This window comes from Mobula birostris, chromosome 14 (genome assembly GCF_030028105.1).
Source record: "Mobula birostris isolate sMobBir1 chromosome 14, sMobBir1.hap1, whole genome shotgun sequence".
Taxonomy (NCBI): domain Eukaryota; kingdom Metazoa; phylum Chordata; class Chondrichthyes; order Myliobatiformes; family Myliobatidae; genus Mobula; species Mobula birostris.
Genome location: NC_092383.1, coordinates 95866104 through 95882098, shown reverse-complemented (window position 1 = coordinate 95882098; position 15995 = coordinate 95866104). Strand labels below are relative to the sequence as shown.

The window sequence follows — 15995 nt, the reverse complement described above, 5'->3', positions numbered from 1 at the left end:
GTGATGCGTGTTGTACATCTTTGACAGCAGGTAGGCAGGTGATGCGTTGGACAGTTTTAACTACCCGTTGGAGAGGCTTCCTGTCTGCCACAGTGCAGTTTTCCATACCAAGCAGCTGATGTGAAAGAGGGTCACCAACCTGGCTTACCTCAGGCACCGGTAAATGTTGTAGGGCAGAGGTTGATGGACTCCCTGCTTAATGCTATTGGTCCATGGGAACCCCTGTTGTGGGAGCTCTAATGAGAGGATGGGGCTTCATTGGGGACGGGAGAAGAAACCAAAGCATTAGACAGTTGTAATTCTCTACACTGCAGCCGTGGAATACCCGGAGTGCTGGGAATTGTGCAGTTACGGGCTTTTCTGAGTATTTTATTAAACCCTTACCGTCAATCAGCTCTGACATTTGCCAAATGGCAGAAGCTTTACTGAGCATGTAGGAGTTGTAAATGTGAGTGAGGAATAATTAAGCAGCAAGGACAAGTGGTGGCACATATGCCAATGTAAACAAAACCAAACCATTGTAGAATTAGTTGGCTTTGTCAGAAGCATTTCAGTGATGTTAATTTATGGAAATTTATGCTAACATTGGATTCTGCTTTTGTCAAAGATAATGATTACTACCAGCCTTCCGTCAGTGCACAAAAACATGTGCTTTTCCTTCTGGAATTCTGAATCATCACATCCAACAAATATTTATTTGTCAAACCTTGAAGAATTGCCTAAATCCACATACTGCTTGATTGCCTAAATCCACACACTGTTTTGTTATTTGTAAAGTATCTTCTGCGCTGATAGGTGTGTGACCCTTAAAGAGGTTGTTTGATAATCTTGCTCCTGCTCTGGTGCTGATGGTGACCTCAGACAACTGGAATACTCGGGGAGGTTTGTCTAACTATCTGTCTGTCTATGGGTCGGTCTGTCTGTCTGTCTGTCTATCGAAACACAGCATGGAGTAGGCCATTCTGGCCCTTCAAGCCGCGCTACCCAGCAACCCCCCAAATTTAATCCTAGTATAATCATGAGACAATTTACAATGACCAATTAACCTACCAACTGGTACGTCTTTCGACTGTGTGAGGAAACCCACGTGGTCACAGGGAGAACGTACAAACTCCTTACAGGCAGCGACAGGAATTGAACCTGGTCGCCTGTACTGTAAAGTGTTGTACTAACCACCATGCTACCACACTGCCCTTCCATCTGACTTGATCTTCACTGCCCTCCCCAACTCTACAAAGCAATGAATCTTATCCTTTCCCCTTTCCCCGTGATCAGTATGGGCAGGCAGGCTGACACCACAGGAGTGTGGTGCCATGAAGGGCAGCCATTATTATTCTGGGAAAACCCATTGTAAAATGGAGAGGCTACTGCCTGTCAGGGTACAAAGAACATAGAACTGTATAGAGCAAGAGTCAGAATTCCTATTAGGACAGCATGGTAGTATAGTGGTTAGCACAACGCTCTGCAGTATCAGCGACCCAGGTTCAATTCCCGCCACTGCCTGTAAGGAGTCTGTACGTTCTCCCCGTGACCGCGTGGGTTTCCTCCTTTCGTCAAAAGATGTACTGGTTGGTAGGTTAATTGGTCATCGTAAATTGTCTCATGATTAGGCTAGGGTTAAACTGGGGGGTGCTGGGCAGCTGGGCTTGAAGGACTGGAAGGGCCTGCCTACTCCATGCTGTATCTCAATAAATAAATAAAGAATCAGAATCAGGTTTAATAGAGTGGTGAATCGGTAGAATTCAGTAGGTATATTTAAGGCAGAGATTGATCGGTTCTTGATTGGTCAGGGCATGAAGGGATTTGGGGAGAAGGCAGGAGACTGAGGCCGAGAGAGAAAGTGGATCAGTCATGATAAAATGGTACAGTAGACTCGATGGGCCAAATGGCCTTATTCTGCTCCTATATCTTGGGTCATGTGGGTACATGGCCAAGTGGTTAAGGCATTGGACTAGCAACCTGAAGGTCGTGAGTTCGAGCCCCAGCCGAGGCAGCGTGTTGTGTCCTTGAGCAAGGCACTTAACCACACATTGCTCTGCGACAACACCGGTGCCAAGCTGTATGGGTCCTAATGCCCTTCCCTTGGACAACATTGGTGTTGTGGAGAGGGGAGACTTGCAGCATGGGCAGCTGCCGGACTTCCATACAACCTTGTCCAGGCCTGCGCCCTGGAGAGTGAAGACTTTCCGGGCACAGATCCATGGTCTACAAGACTAACGGATGCCTTTAATTTAATTTAATCTAAGGTCTTATGGCCTAATATCACTGACTAATATGAAATTCGTTGTTTTACAACAACAGTGCAGTAAAATGCATAAAGAATATAAATGACAATAAGAAATATATATACTTAAATAAGTAGTGCAAAAAGAGAGTCCAGAAATCTGATGGCCAAGGGGAAGGAGCTGTTTCTCGGCCCTTCAGCCATGCTGACTTTTCCAACAGTGATGTCAACTTAAGTTAATCACTTCTGCCTGTACATGATCCATATCCCTCCATTCCCAGACATGTTGAAAAAAATAAAATTAAACAATAGTCAAAAACCCCAAGAAAATAGAAATCTCTGTATGAATGGGAACTCCCTACATTGACATTTCTATGTGCATACGCCAGACCAAGTGATCCAGTGGGTGGTAAAAGGGTAAGCCCTCGGCCCACTGGAAATCATCAAAATCGTTAGCCACAACATCGAAGGCTTCAGCCACAGTAAAGCAGAAATCCTGGCAAACTTAAAACTGGACATCTTGTACATACAAGAAACTCATAGGCTGAACAACCAACCCTATGTGCCAGGAATGCACTTGGCTATTGACATCCTAAGCCAAACTTATGGAAGTGCAATCTTTGTTTAAGAGAAATCTATAATAATGAGAACAGCAAACATCCAAGCTGGCTCAATGGAACTTCTGAAAGTTGAAACAAAACACATAAATATCATCTCGGTCTACAAACCCCCTAATAAACCATTCATGTGGCCACCTAACCTAGATCTCCAGGACAAAATGTACCTCATTATTAGTGACTTTAATAGCCATAGCACCAACTGGGGATATGAAGATGATGATGCAAATGGAGGAGAAGTTGTATCATGGGCTCTAAACAACAGCCTTGAGCTACTATACGAGTCAAAGGGCACCCCCATCTTCACAAGTGCCAGATGGAGAAAAGGATACAACCCAGACCTTGCCTTTGTTACCTCGGCAAGCTCCAACCTCTTCACACGAACAGTCCTCCAACATATACCCAAATCCCAACGCCGTCCAGTCCAGGTAGAATCCCTTCCAGTTCTGAGAGCTGTACCATCAAAGTACCTACCAAGATTTAACCTGAGAAAAGCGCATTGGACATCTTTCACAGAATCCCTTGATCAATTTATCGATACCATACCACCAGAACCTGATCATTATGATGAATTTGTCCGACTAATCTGGAAAGTAGCACAGCAGAACATACCGAGAGGCTGCACAACCAAATATATTCAGGGATTTACTAGTGATATCAAGCAAAGTTATGATGAGTATGTCAACTTATACGACCAACACCCGTTTGGTCAAGACACAATTGAAATGAGAGAGTCAGTTCTGTCCCTACTGAGCCAAGACAGACAACAGCATTGGCAGGAACTGATAGAAAACACAGACGTGACCAAGAACAGTAAGAAGGCATGGGCAAATGTTCAGAAACTCAACTCAGACAATAGCCCACCACAGAGAATTGCTGCTGTAACACCCAGTCAGGTTGCCCACCAACTGATACTAAATGGTTGACCAAATAACAAGGAACGGAGGCAAAAGAAAAAGCAACATCAGGAGATGAAGTTAGCTCTCTCAAACGGGAATAACAACTTCCCACCTCTCACCCTAGAAGAATTAAAGGATGAAGTATCACAGCTAAAATCCAACAAAGCCGCTGGCATAGATGAGATTCTTAGTGAATTCCTTAAACATCTTGGACCTAAAGCACTCCACTGGCTTCTATCCCTTTTTAACTGTTGCCTAAGATCATTAAAGATACCTAAAAAGTGGAGAAAAGCCAAAGTTGTTGCTCTCCTAAAACCCAGTAAAGACCCCAACATTTCTAAAAACTACAGACCGATTTCCTTGCTCTGCACCCTCTGTAAACTCTACGAGAGATCCATACTGAAAAGAATATCCCCCTTAGTCAAAGATCTTCTAACACCAGACCAAGCCGGGTTCAGGCCAGGTCGCTTTTGCTGCGGTCAAGTCTTGAACTTAACCCAGTATATTGAGGATGGCTTTGAAATGCGACAAATTACAGGGGCAGTATTCGTTTTTTTTTCCAAAAATACTTTATTCAGAAATATTACAAAATAAAAATAATTACATACAGGAAAAGAAAACCATTCGTTGACTGTGAGTCCTTATTCAATACAGTTATTAACAATAAAAATTTTGCGTTGACTCTGTTCATTTACAAATGAAAGATGTTTACAGTAAATCATGCGTTTACTCTCAACCCTTGGTCAAGAGTTAAGACTTATTAACAATCAAAATTTTCAACAATAAAGGCAGGCAATGGCTCTAATACTTTCCCAAATTAACAATTCCACCCACTCCTTGGGCACCATGTTGATTATCTGTCCACACCGCTGATGAGGGTAGGTCTCCTCCCCACCAAACCTCTCCCCCTCCTACGGGTGATGAACGTTAAACTGTGGTCCTTCCCCACCGGGCCTTCGCGGTGGCCGCACCAAGTTTGAGTGCATCCCTCAGAACGTACTGCTGCAGACGAGAGTGTGCCAGTCGGCAGCATTCAGTCACGGACATCTCTGTCAGCTGGCAGACCATCAAGTTTCGGGCCGACCAAAGAGCGTCTTTCACCGAATTGATGATCTGCCAGCAGCACCGGATGTTGGTCTCCATGTGCGTCCCCGGGAACAGCCCGTAGATCACGGAGTCCTCGGTAACGCAGCTGCTGGGCATGAATCTTAGTACTGTCCCTTCCATTCTCTTCCACACCTTCTTTGCGAACCCACAGTGTGCAAAGAGGTGAGCCACCGACTCCACCCCATTACAGTCCTCCCGTGGGCAGTGGGGTGTGGAGGAACCGTTCCGGGCGTACAGGAGGGATCTGACTGGGAGGGCCCCTCTCACCGCCAGCCAGGCGAGGTCTTTGTGCCTGTTGGTGAGATCTGGCGATGAGGCATTTTGCCAGATGAACTGGACGGTCTGCTCAGGGAACCACGCCACTGTGTCCATCACGTCCTTCTCCTGCAGTGCCTGCAGGACACTACGTGCTGACCACTGCCTGATGGCCCTGTGGTCAAATGCGTTGGTCTTGAAGAATTTTTCTACGAAGGACAGGTAAGGGGGCAACGTCCAGCTGACGGGGGCGTTGCGCGGGAGTGGGGCCAGACCCATCCTTCGTAGCCAGGGCGACAGGTAGAACCTGGGCACATAGTAGTACTTTGTGCCCACGTATCTGGGATCCACGCACAACCTGATGCAGCCACACACGAATCTGGCCATCAGGGTGAGGCCGACATTGGGGACGTTCTTGCCCCCATTGTCCAGGGACTTGTACATGGCGGTCCGTCCCACCCGCTCCATCTTGGATCCCCAGACGAATCTGAAGACAGCCCGGGTGAGTATTCGTTGACTTAACAGCAGCATACGATACTGTGAATCACAGAGGCCTTCTACTGAAATTATCTAAAATGTTAAAGAACAAAACCACCATCAAAGTAATAAGAAGCCTCTGAGAAAATCATAGATTTTATGTAGAAATGAATGGAATTAAAATTAGGTGGCATCCGCAAAAGAATGGACTACCACAGGGATCAGTCCTGGCACCTCTGCTATTTAATGTTTACACAAATGACCAACCGACCTTTCCTAACACACGCAGGTTTGTCTATGCAGACGACCTATGCATAGCAACACAAGCTAACTCCTTCCAAGAAGCAGAAGTACGACTTACAGCAGCCCTCGAAGCAATGAAGCAGTATTATGAAGAATGGTCTCTGAACCCAAATCCATCAAAAACTCAAGAGTGTGCATTCCACCTGAGGAATCGAGAAGCAGCTTGGAAACTCAAGATCTTCCGGTGTGGGAAGGAGCTCGAACACCATCCGACTCCAATTTACCTGGACGTGACACTGGATAGGACGCTTTCATTTGCCACCCACATCCAAACACTCTGAGGGAAAGTTGGCTCTCGCCATTCTCTCTTGAAAAAATTAGCAGGCACGAAATGGGGAGCTAATGCTCGCACACTTAGATCAACTGCCCTAGCACTCTGCTATGCACCTGCAGAACACTAGGAAGAGGTACAGTCGACGTTTTAGGCCGGGACCCTTCACCAGTAATCCGAACGTGGTCTGACCAAGAGTTCATAGAGCTGCAAAATGACTTCCTCCCTCGGTGATGCTGTAGGTCGCTCTTGCTACCCAGTACGGCCTTTACCCATCCAGCTGCTGAGAATCAAATGCAACAGGGCTTCCTATCTGACCAAACTCACCAAGCGATCTGTGCCAGGGGTGAGGGAGGGCGGTGGAAGGGTCTGTGTGGGCACTTGAGGAGTCAGCACCATCTTAGAGTGCAGACTGGGATTTTGAAGGACAGATAGAGAAAGAGAGACTGAGATTCTTATCAGCCTATCAGCCTGTCAAACATAAAAACAAGGAGCAGAATTAGGCCATTCGGCCTAACAAGTCTGCTCCGCTGATTTATTATCCCTCTCAACCCATTCTCCTGCCTTCTCCCTGTAACCTTTAATCAAGAGCCAATCAACCTCTCCCTTAAATATACCCAATGACTTGGCCTGTACAGCGATCTGTGGCAAGAATTCCATAGATTCAGCACCCTCTAACTGAAGAATTTTTTCCTTATCTCTGTTCAAAATGGATGTTCCTCAAATAAGAGGCTGTGCCCTCTGGTCCAAGACTCCCCCACTCTAGGAAACATCTTCTCCACATCCGCTCTATCTAGGTCTTTGAATATTTGATAGATTTAGATGAGACCACCCCCCCCCCCCACCACCACCATTCTTCTAAACTCCAGCAAGTACAAGCGCCAAGCTATCAAACACTCCTCATACAATTTCAATCTTGGGACCATGCTGATCAACCATTCTCTAGAGCCTCTCCAATTTCAGCATATCCTTTCTTAGATAAGGGGCCCAAAACTAGCAGGTCGAGAGCTGCATCTTTCAGTAACTGCACACCAAACACTAACCCTTTGGAGAATTAACCACGTTTCACTGGGAAATTGTTAATCTCTCTGTAATTGGTTGCTGAATGCAGAAATCCACCCTATTATTTCATCAGCTGAGCAATTCTATTATTGCAGCTTTGAAGGCTACACAAACACACGGCAGCCTTTAATTACATCCCCGTGACCTCTCATCACAAAATGAATACCAGCTGAAGTATCCTGGTTCAAACTGAGGTTGACGTTCGTCATTACCAGACACTGTTGATGATGTTTTACTCGTTGTTTTGAGCATGGACCCATTCCCTGAATGATGCCCTGAAGGAGGAGATCTTGTAGAGGAACAATAAACGCGGAGGCGGTTTTCCTGATATTTCTCTAACGCAGACATTTCAAGCCCCGTGTTAGGGAAATGGTCACTTAAATAGGGCAGAGAAAATTTACAAGGATGTTGCTGGGACTGAAGGACAAGAGCTATAAGGAAAGATTGAATAGGTTCAGACTTTATCCCCTGGAACGTAGAAGATTGAGGGGAGATTTGCTGGAGGTATACAAAATTATGAGGGGTATCTATGTGGTAAGTGCAAGCAGGAATTTCCCACTGAGGTTGGGTGGGACTACAACTGGAGATCATGGGTTAAGGGTGAAAGGGGAAAAGTTTAAGGGGAACATAAGGGGAAACTTCTTCACTCAGAGGGCAGTGAGAGTGTGCACGAGTTTCCAGCACAAGAGATGCATGTGAGTTCGATTTCAACATTTAAGAGAAGTTTGGATAGGTACATGGATGGTAGGGTTATGGATGGCTCTAGTCCATGTGTAGACTGATGGGAGTAGATGGAGTAATAGCTCAGCACGGACTAGATGGGATGAAGGGCCTGTTTCTGTGCTGAACTTTTCTATGACTATGACATAGAATATAGAACATAGGACATAGAGGAGTACAGTACTGGACTGACCATTTGGCCCCCGGTGTTGTGCTGGTCTTGATGCCGATTTATACTAATAGTTCTCCTGTGTATCATCCATATCCCTCCATTCCTTTCATGTTGAGGTGTCTATCTATAAATCTCGTCATCGAACTGCCTGCTTCCATTAGTCCCCTGTGTTAGCCATTCCAGGTACCAACCATTCTCTGTGTAAAAAAAACTCTCAGATCACTTTGAAACTTCTCCCTACTTAACCACAATTATTATTACCACTTCATTGTCCAAACCTTCCTCCTAACTGCAAGGCTGCTCAGGAGCTGGTGCTCGTCCGGAGCTTCACAGTGTGTTCCACAGTGCTGCTCAGAAGCTCTGACCCTTCCAGCTGGTTTCAGCCCTGTTGCCAAATTCCCCTGGTTAATCAACAGCAGGACTGGGATTTCTAAGGCAATGGTGGAGGAGGGAATCTTCATCCAGTGTGCATGAACAGAGACCATTCCGACCATGGGACCAAGCTCTGCACAATAAAGCACCATTCATTCACAACAAGCATGGAAAATTCTGGAAACAAGCACCTGTGGAAAGAGAAACTAGTAAACATTTTAGTTCAAGGACCCTTGTCAGGCCTGTTACTCTCTCCTCAGACACTGACTGACCTGCTAAGTGTTTCCAGCATTTTGCTTTTATTTCAGATTTCAGTCATCCGCACAAAGATCCACCAAACATCCTGCCTCCCTCTCCCTCCCACACCGCTCCCATCCCCTGGCACTGACTTTTCCAAATCAGTGGAAGTTGGTGAGGTTTGTGAATGGGAGTTGTCCATTTCTGCATTAAGCTATTCTCCACATACAAGGACTGCTTTCCTTTCCTCCTGCCTCCTCAACCAACCACTCTCTTCCCTCTCCTCATGATGACAGTGATTCCTTCAGGATTTTTCCTGTGTGGATCACAGGGTCTTCCTGATGTTGTACGCAGTGTCCCAATCTCACCCCTGTAAGCTGCAAGACACATCCATTCATTGTCTCATGGTTCATGAGGGATATAAACTGGGTGAATACACATACTCTCTGTCCCAGGGCTGGAGAATCAAGAACAAGGGGGAATAGGGTTAATACAAGAGGAGAGAGATTTAATAGGAAGCTAAGGGGCATCTTTTTCACCCATCTATAGCTAGGATGCCTAAGTCTTTTGCACAGTACTGTAGTAATTTTATCTATTGCATTGTACTGCTGCCGCAGAAAAAGACAAAATTCATGACATGTGAGTGATGATAAACCTGATCCTCTTAGGGGTCTCTATTGTGGACTGAAAGTGGGAAGGGGGCAGGGAGAGGGGAATCATGGTTGGGAAAAGGGGAAGGGAGCAGGAAGCACCAGAGAGACACTCTGTAATGATCAATAAACCAATTGTTTGGAATTAAGTGACATTCCTGGTGTCTCAGGGCTGAGTGTGTCTGCATCCAAGCCAACACCCATCCCCCTCCCTGCCCCAGCACTCCGCCTCTGCCACCTTGTCCACACCCCTCCAGCGGCACTCCACCCTCACCATTCCCAGCATCCTTTGCTCCTGCCAGATTTACAAACTCGCTCTCCACTCCACGTTGACAAATACAATACTGTGCAAAAGTCTTAGGCATCCTAGCTGTAGATGTGTGCCCAAGGTGACTTTTACGCAGTACTGTATGTATAGGACCAAGTTTTTCAGCCAGAGGGTGGTCAGTATATGGAACAAGCTGCCAGAGGAGTTGGTTGAGGCAGGGACATTTGCAACATTTAAAAAGGACTTGGATAGGTACATGGATAGAAAAGGTTTGGAGCAGGGGTTCATTACCTTCTTTATGCCATGGACCCCAAGTTTGGAACCCCTGGTTTAGTGGCAGATGGGACAGTGAGGACCCTGGTCAGCATGGACTGTTTGGGTAGAAGAGCCTGTTTCTGTCCTGAGTGACTGTATCATCGTCTATGCCTCCGTGGCTGTTCCAAGTGGGTGGATTGAAGTCAGAGGAGTCTGAACCAGCCAGTAGTCCCCTGGGCAGTGCTGAGGGTCAGCGGGCGAGAAGAGTTCCTCCGCTGATCACAACCTAAACCTCTTCTACAAGAGCATGGGGAAGGCTGTGTGCTGACACAGTAACTACAAGGACTGGTGCAGACGAGTCAGCCCCTGGAGAGTGTGTCATTCACAGGGTTCAGCACAGACCTTTTAGAAAGTCTGCCAGAATCCGAGTCTTTAATATCAGCTGCAGGGGAAACAAAATGGAATAAAATTGGTTTTCACTTTGGGTATATTGTGGGTGGAAATTTCATTGAAATGTACATAACGTTTACCAGATGTGGACAAAATTGTTTCCATTTATACAGCAGGCCCCTGGAGATTTTAATCTTCTGACAATGAAACAGTTTATGAGGGCTAAGAGCAGGAATTGGTGATTGGGCCTTCCGGGTTGTCCCTCCAGTCAGACTGACCTATCTCAGCCCCACATTCCTGCACCGTCTCCAACAGCTGTCCACTTCTATTCTGAACGAACTAAGTGGCCGTGTCCATTGCCCTCCACACTTGAGAATACCAGAGGTTCACTGTTCTCAGAGGAGTAGATGTCTCCTCACCTTACTCCCTGGTTCTAAACTCCCCACTGGAAGAACCACTGACCTGCCGAATCCAGTAATCATTATTAGTCTCAGTTTGATGCCCCTTGCTGAATCTGCTCAATCTCGTTATTATTTTTGAGGTGCTCTGTTAGTACACAATCAACCTTCGAGAGACGTTTGGGTAGGTACATGCATGGGAAGGATATGGAGGGCTATGGTCCGGGTGCTGGTTGATGGGACTAGGCAGTATAATAGTTCAGCATGGGCTAGATGGGCCAAAGGGCCTGTTTCTTTGCTATAGTGTTCTATGACTCTGTCTGAAGTCCCTTCACTGTTGACCTCAGCAGCCTGTGTAAATATGAATGGACTCTGCTCAGTGTAGATTTAGACACAAGACCATAAAATATACTGTACAGGGGTTCCCAACCCAGGGTCCACAGACCCCTCGGTTAATGGTAGGGGTCCATGGCGTAACAAATGTTGGGATCCCTCGTATAGCAGCATCATTCATTCAGCCCGTTTAATTATGGCTGTTTTCTCTTAATCCCGCTTTCCCTCCTTCTCCCCATAAGCCAATCAATAATCTGTTGATCTCTGCCTGAAATACGCTCAAGGACTTGCCCTCCACAGCACTTTGCAGCAACAAAGTCCAAAGATTCACCACGCTCTGGCTGAAGAAAGCCCTCTTCATCTCAGTTCTAAAGGGACGTCCCTCCGTTCTGAGGCTGTGCTTTCAGATGCTAGACTCTCACACTGTTAGAGACATTCTTTTCATGCCCACTTGAAATTTATCACCCTTGCCCCTGCACAGAAGGGTGGTGGGGTGGAGATACATCTTGACCAAAGAAGGTGTAAGATGCTCCTTCCCTCCGCTAGCCTGCAGGTCACCCTTGGGCAAGGTGTAGCACCTGCTTAGCCCCCCGATCAGGGTCACGTGAAGCCATGGGATCAGGTGGTGGATGGCCGTATGAGCAGCTGGTGCATATCACAAGTCCTGGTTATGTGACCACTGACGCCAGGCAGACAATCTCTGAAGGGTATTGATAATGGCGAGGGTCACCCGTCTTGTAAAGACACTGCCCAGAAGACAATGGCAAACCACTTCTGTAGAAAAATTTGACAAGCATAATCAGAGTCAAGACGATGACCGCCCACATCAAACAACATGTCATGTACTGAATGAGTGATTCCTGCGAATCGGGTTGTATTTCATAGTCATCCTTTGGCCAAGCTTGCCCCTGCTGACCGTAAAGTACTCATCCTTGCTAATCACGTTTAGACTTCTACACAATGGGTTACCTGCCTCGATACTTTCCAAATGTCGTGAGGATCTCTGTCTCCGCACTCACTCAGACAGATTCCAGACACCCACTGGGCAGAGAACATCTGCGCTTACTGCTTACCTTGGCTTCAGAATCAGGTTTAATATCACTAATATGAGAAAATTACTGGCTAATTTATGAAATTTGTTGTTTTGCAGCAGCAAGACATTGCAATACATAATAAGAGAAAAAACCTAAATTACAGTAATTGCACAGTACCATGCAAAAGTCTTCGGCACATATACTGTATGTAAAACTCTATGTAAATGATAGCTCAGTACAGTATCTGTCAACGTGGAGCAGAGAGCAAGTTTGTAAATCTGCTGGGAGCAACGAATGTTGGCAATGGTGGAGTGCCACAGGAAAGTTGTGGAACCGGTGGCAGGGAAGGAGTGCCAGAGGTTGGTGGAGGGGTGGGTACAGACACACCCAGCCCTGAAACACCAGGAAAGGTCATTTGATTCCAAACAATTGATTTACTGATCGTTTCAGAATGTCTCTCTCGTGCTTCCTGCTCCCTCTCCTCTCCCTTCCCCTTTTCCCAACCATGATTCCCCTCTCCCTACCCCCTTCCCACTCTCAGTCCACAACAGAGACCCCTATCAGAATCAGGTTTATCACCACCCACATACTGTATGTCATGAAATTTGGTGTCTTTTTTTGTGGCAGCAGTACAGTGCAATACATAAAATTACTACAGTACTGTGCAAAAGTCTTAGACACCCTAACTATATATATATAAAAAAGATTTTTGCACAGTACTGTAAGAAGCTGTTCCTCAGAGCTATGCCTTCCGGTACTCGACAGACATCTCTGCAATGACTGAGACTACACGCGCCTCCCGTAGTTTTGAAAACTGCTGTCGTTGCCTCCTCAGTGTCCCCATCTCTGAGGGAAAAACTACCTCGTTTCTCCTCAGAATTGAAAAGTTCCAGCACTCCCTGGTTGCTCACCTCAGGTCCTGTGTGATAACATCCCTCCTACTGCAGTTTCACCAATTGTAATTTCATAGTCAAGGAGCACTGCAGCACAGCAGCAGGTTGTTTGGCCCATCTAGTCCCTGCCACACTGTTACTGTGCCTAGTCCTGCACCCGCACCAGAGCCCTCCATATCCCTGCCATCCATGTGCTTATCCAGACCTCGTAAATGTTGCATTTGAACCCACGTCCACTACTCCCGCTGGCAGCTTATTCCACACTCTCACCAACCTCTCAGTGAAGTTGCCCCGCAGATTCCCCTTAAAATTTCCACCTTTCACCCTTAACCCACGACCTCTAGATCTCACCTCACCTAGAGGAAAAAGCCTGCTTGCATTTAATCTATCTATACCCATCATAATTTTGTGTATTTCTTATAAAATCCCCCCTCATTTTCCTACACTCCAGGGATTGAAGTTCTAAAGTTAACAAATTTCACGACATAGGCCAGTGATCTTAAAGCTGGTTTTTTATTCTGACCTGCTCATTCAACCTTTCCTCATAACTCAGATCCTCAAGTCCCAGCGGAATCCTTGTAAATTTTCTCTGGAATCTTTCAATCTGAGTAATATTTTTCCTGTAGGTTTCAGCGAATGTCTCACTAAAATCTTACTTTGCAGTTGCACAGAAGAGGCAATTTAGGAGACGATGCATTTCTTTCAGTTGAGAGAGCATGCTGCTTATCGAGGCACAAGAGCACTTGGGAGTTCTCGTTCCGACAGATAACCTGACACTTTGATAAGGGTATTTGGTTGATGTGCGTTTTGAGAATATAGAGGTGTTGCTGGCTTTAACTACCTGCTCTGTCATTTGTTTGGATCCTTGCTGCGGAAAGTATTGCAAAAGTCCTAACGTTGTAAGTGAGGTGTATGCTAACCATTTACAGAGTGACACCGAGGTAATCTGCGCCCTCTGTCCATGTAGCACCAGTGGCTTATTGTTAATGTGCATCTTCTTTAGTCATGGGGTCATAGAAAAATACAGACAGGCCCTTCGGCCCAATTAAACTGCCTACCCCTATCAACCTGCACAGGGGACGTGTCCCTCCATTCCCCTGCCATCCATATACCTATCCAAACTTCTGTTAAACATTGAAATTGAGCTCACATGCACCACTTACGCTGGAGGCTCGTTCCACACTCTCACCACCCTCTGAGTGAAGAAGTTTCCCCTCATGTTCCCCTTAAACATTTCACCTTTCACCCTTAACACATGGCCTCTGTTTGTCGTCCCACCTGACCTCAGTTCAGTAGTTTTAAGTCATGTTAGTTGAGAGAAATTTTTTTTTAGTGATCTGTTGATACTTTTTTTTGATTGAACATGGTTAAAGTGACTGATCCAACCCAGATTTACGTGAAGGATAATATCAGGTGGGATTGTGAGTAGAAAAGAGGTTGTAAAATTTGGAGAAGATACGGACAGGCTCAGTCAGTGGGCAAGGACATGAAGATACATGGAGCAAACATGAAAGCAGAGTATGTTTGAAATGGTGACAAGATGAAGTGTTGATATTCAAAGGACCCATGAGTCATTGAAGGTCAATACACAGTTACACCAATGAGTCATCACCCTGGGTCCTGGTATGGTGGGCTTTCTTAATGAGGAGACATTCAACAGGCTTGGAAAAGGTTCAAAGGTTCATTTTGTTGTGAAAGTATCCATATACAATACAGTTCTGATATTTGTCTTCTCCAGATAGCCACGAAATACAGAAAGACCATGGCAGCTGTTGAAAGAAAAGACAACAATTACCTCCCCCGAAATAAAACTCACAAACCCCAAAGACCCCCCACTGGGTGGTGTGATCATGTCTCTGTTACCCAAGGGTGACTGATGGACGGGGTGGTGTGTTCATGTCTCTGTTACTTGGAGGAACTAATGGATTGAAAGGTATGGTATTGTGTGTGTTATCTGGGGGGACTAATGGATTGGACAATATCGTCCATGTTTTCTGGGGCCTCCATCAGACCCAGTGAGACAGTCTGACAAGCCAATCAGTTTGACTGGATCTCCATTCCTCACAGACCTTCTTTGATTTCTCCTCCATTCCTTCCTTTTCAGGATTGTCCGCAGCTGGTGCCCTCAAACGAGATTCTTATCCCGGTTGGAGAGGAGAAGCCAATCACGCTGAAAGCCCGGAACCTTCCGCAGCCTCAGTCTGGGCAGCGAGGCTACGAATGTGTCCTGAACGTGACGGGGGTGAGCAAGCGAGTGCCAGCCCTGCGGTTCAACAGCTCCAGCGTGCAGTGTCAGAACAGCTCGGTGAGTCGGGCATCCGTACTCTGTACTCAGTCAGACTGGTGTCGGGCAGACTGTTACTGAGCTCAGTGTAGCGTGGATCATAGTCACAGAGTCCTTCGGCATAGGGAAGTCCATTCAGCCCATCTTGTCCACACTGACCGGAGGATGCCCCATCGCCCAGCACTTGTGCGCAGCCCCCTGTTGCCAAGGTGATCCATCGGGATATTTGGAGATACAGCATGGTAACAGGTCGTTCTGGCCCAGTGAGTTACACCCTTGTGACCATTTCCCCTCCTAACCAGTATGCCTTCGGAATGTGAGAGGAAACTGGAGCACCCAATGGAAACCCACGCGGTCACGGGGAGAACGTGCAAACTCCTTACAGACAGCAGTGGGAATTGACCCCGCGTCACTGGCACTGTAGTAGCATTACGCTACTGTGCCACCCTGTTTTTTTATCACTGTCACTGTCTTCGCACAGCGCTCTCTCCGGCAGTGTGTTTCAGGTACTGAATGAGCTGCATGAAACGTGAGCGATAGAGTCACTGAACCCTACAGCATGGAGCAGGCCACTCAGCCCAGTTCATCCAGACGGGCCAGTGTCTCCTTATGTACTAGACCCATCTCCCAGCCCTCTGTTGCCAAAGCGATTCACCAAGAAACTTCTGAAAAGTCAGTAACTCTGCTTTTGCCCTCTCTCTGTCAGAGTGTTCCAGGTACTGGCTGCTCGCTGGGTGAAGGACATTTCCCTCACATCCCCTCTAGCTCGGTAGG

The 15995-nt window shown here is 46.5% G+C and overlaps 1 protein-coding gene across 9 annotated transcripts in view; it reads left to right on the top strand.

The window, feature by feature from the left end:
* Positions 1 to 15995, top strand: part of plxna2 (plexin A2) — a 565853-nt gene that overhangs the window by 353892 nt on the left and 195966 nt on the right. For 8 of the 9 annotated variants that reach the window (XM_072279001.1, XM_072279002.1, XM_072279005.1 and 5 more), the window contains exon 10: positions 15042 to 15242. In XM_072279001.1, coding sequence (XP_072135102.1) covers positions 15042 to 15242 — 201 coding nt within the window. Of the gene's footprint in view, positions 1 to 14675; positions 14871 to 15041; positions 15243 to 15995 lie in introns of those variants that run through there. The other variant, XR_011889164.1, reaches the window with a different exon arrangement.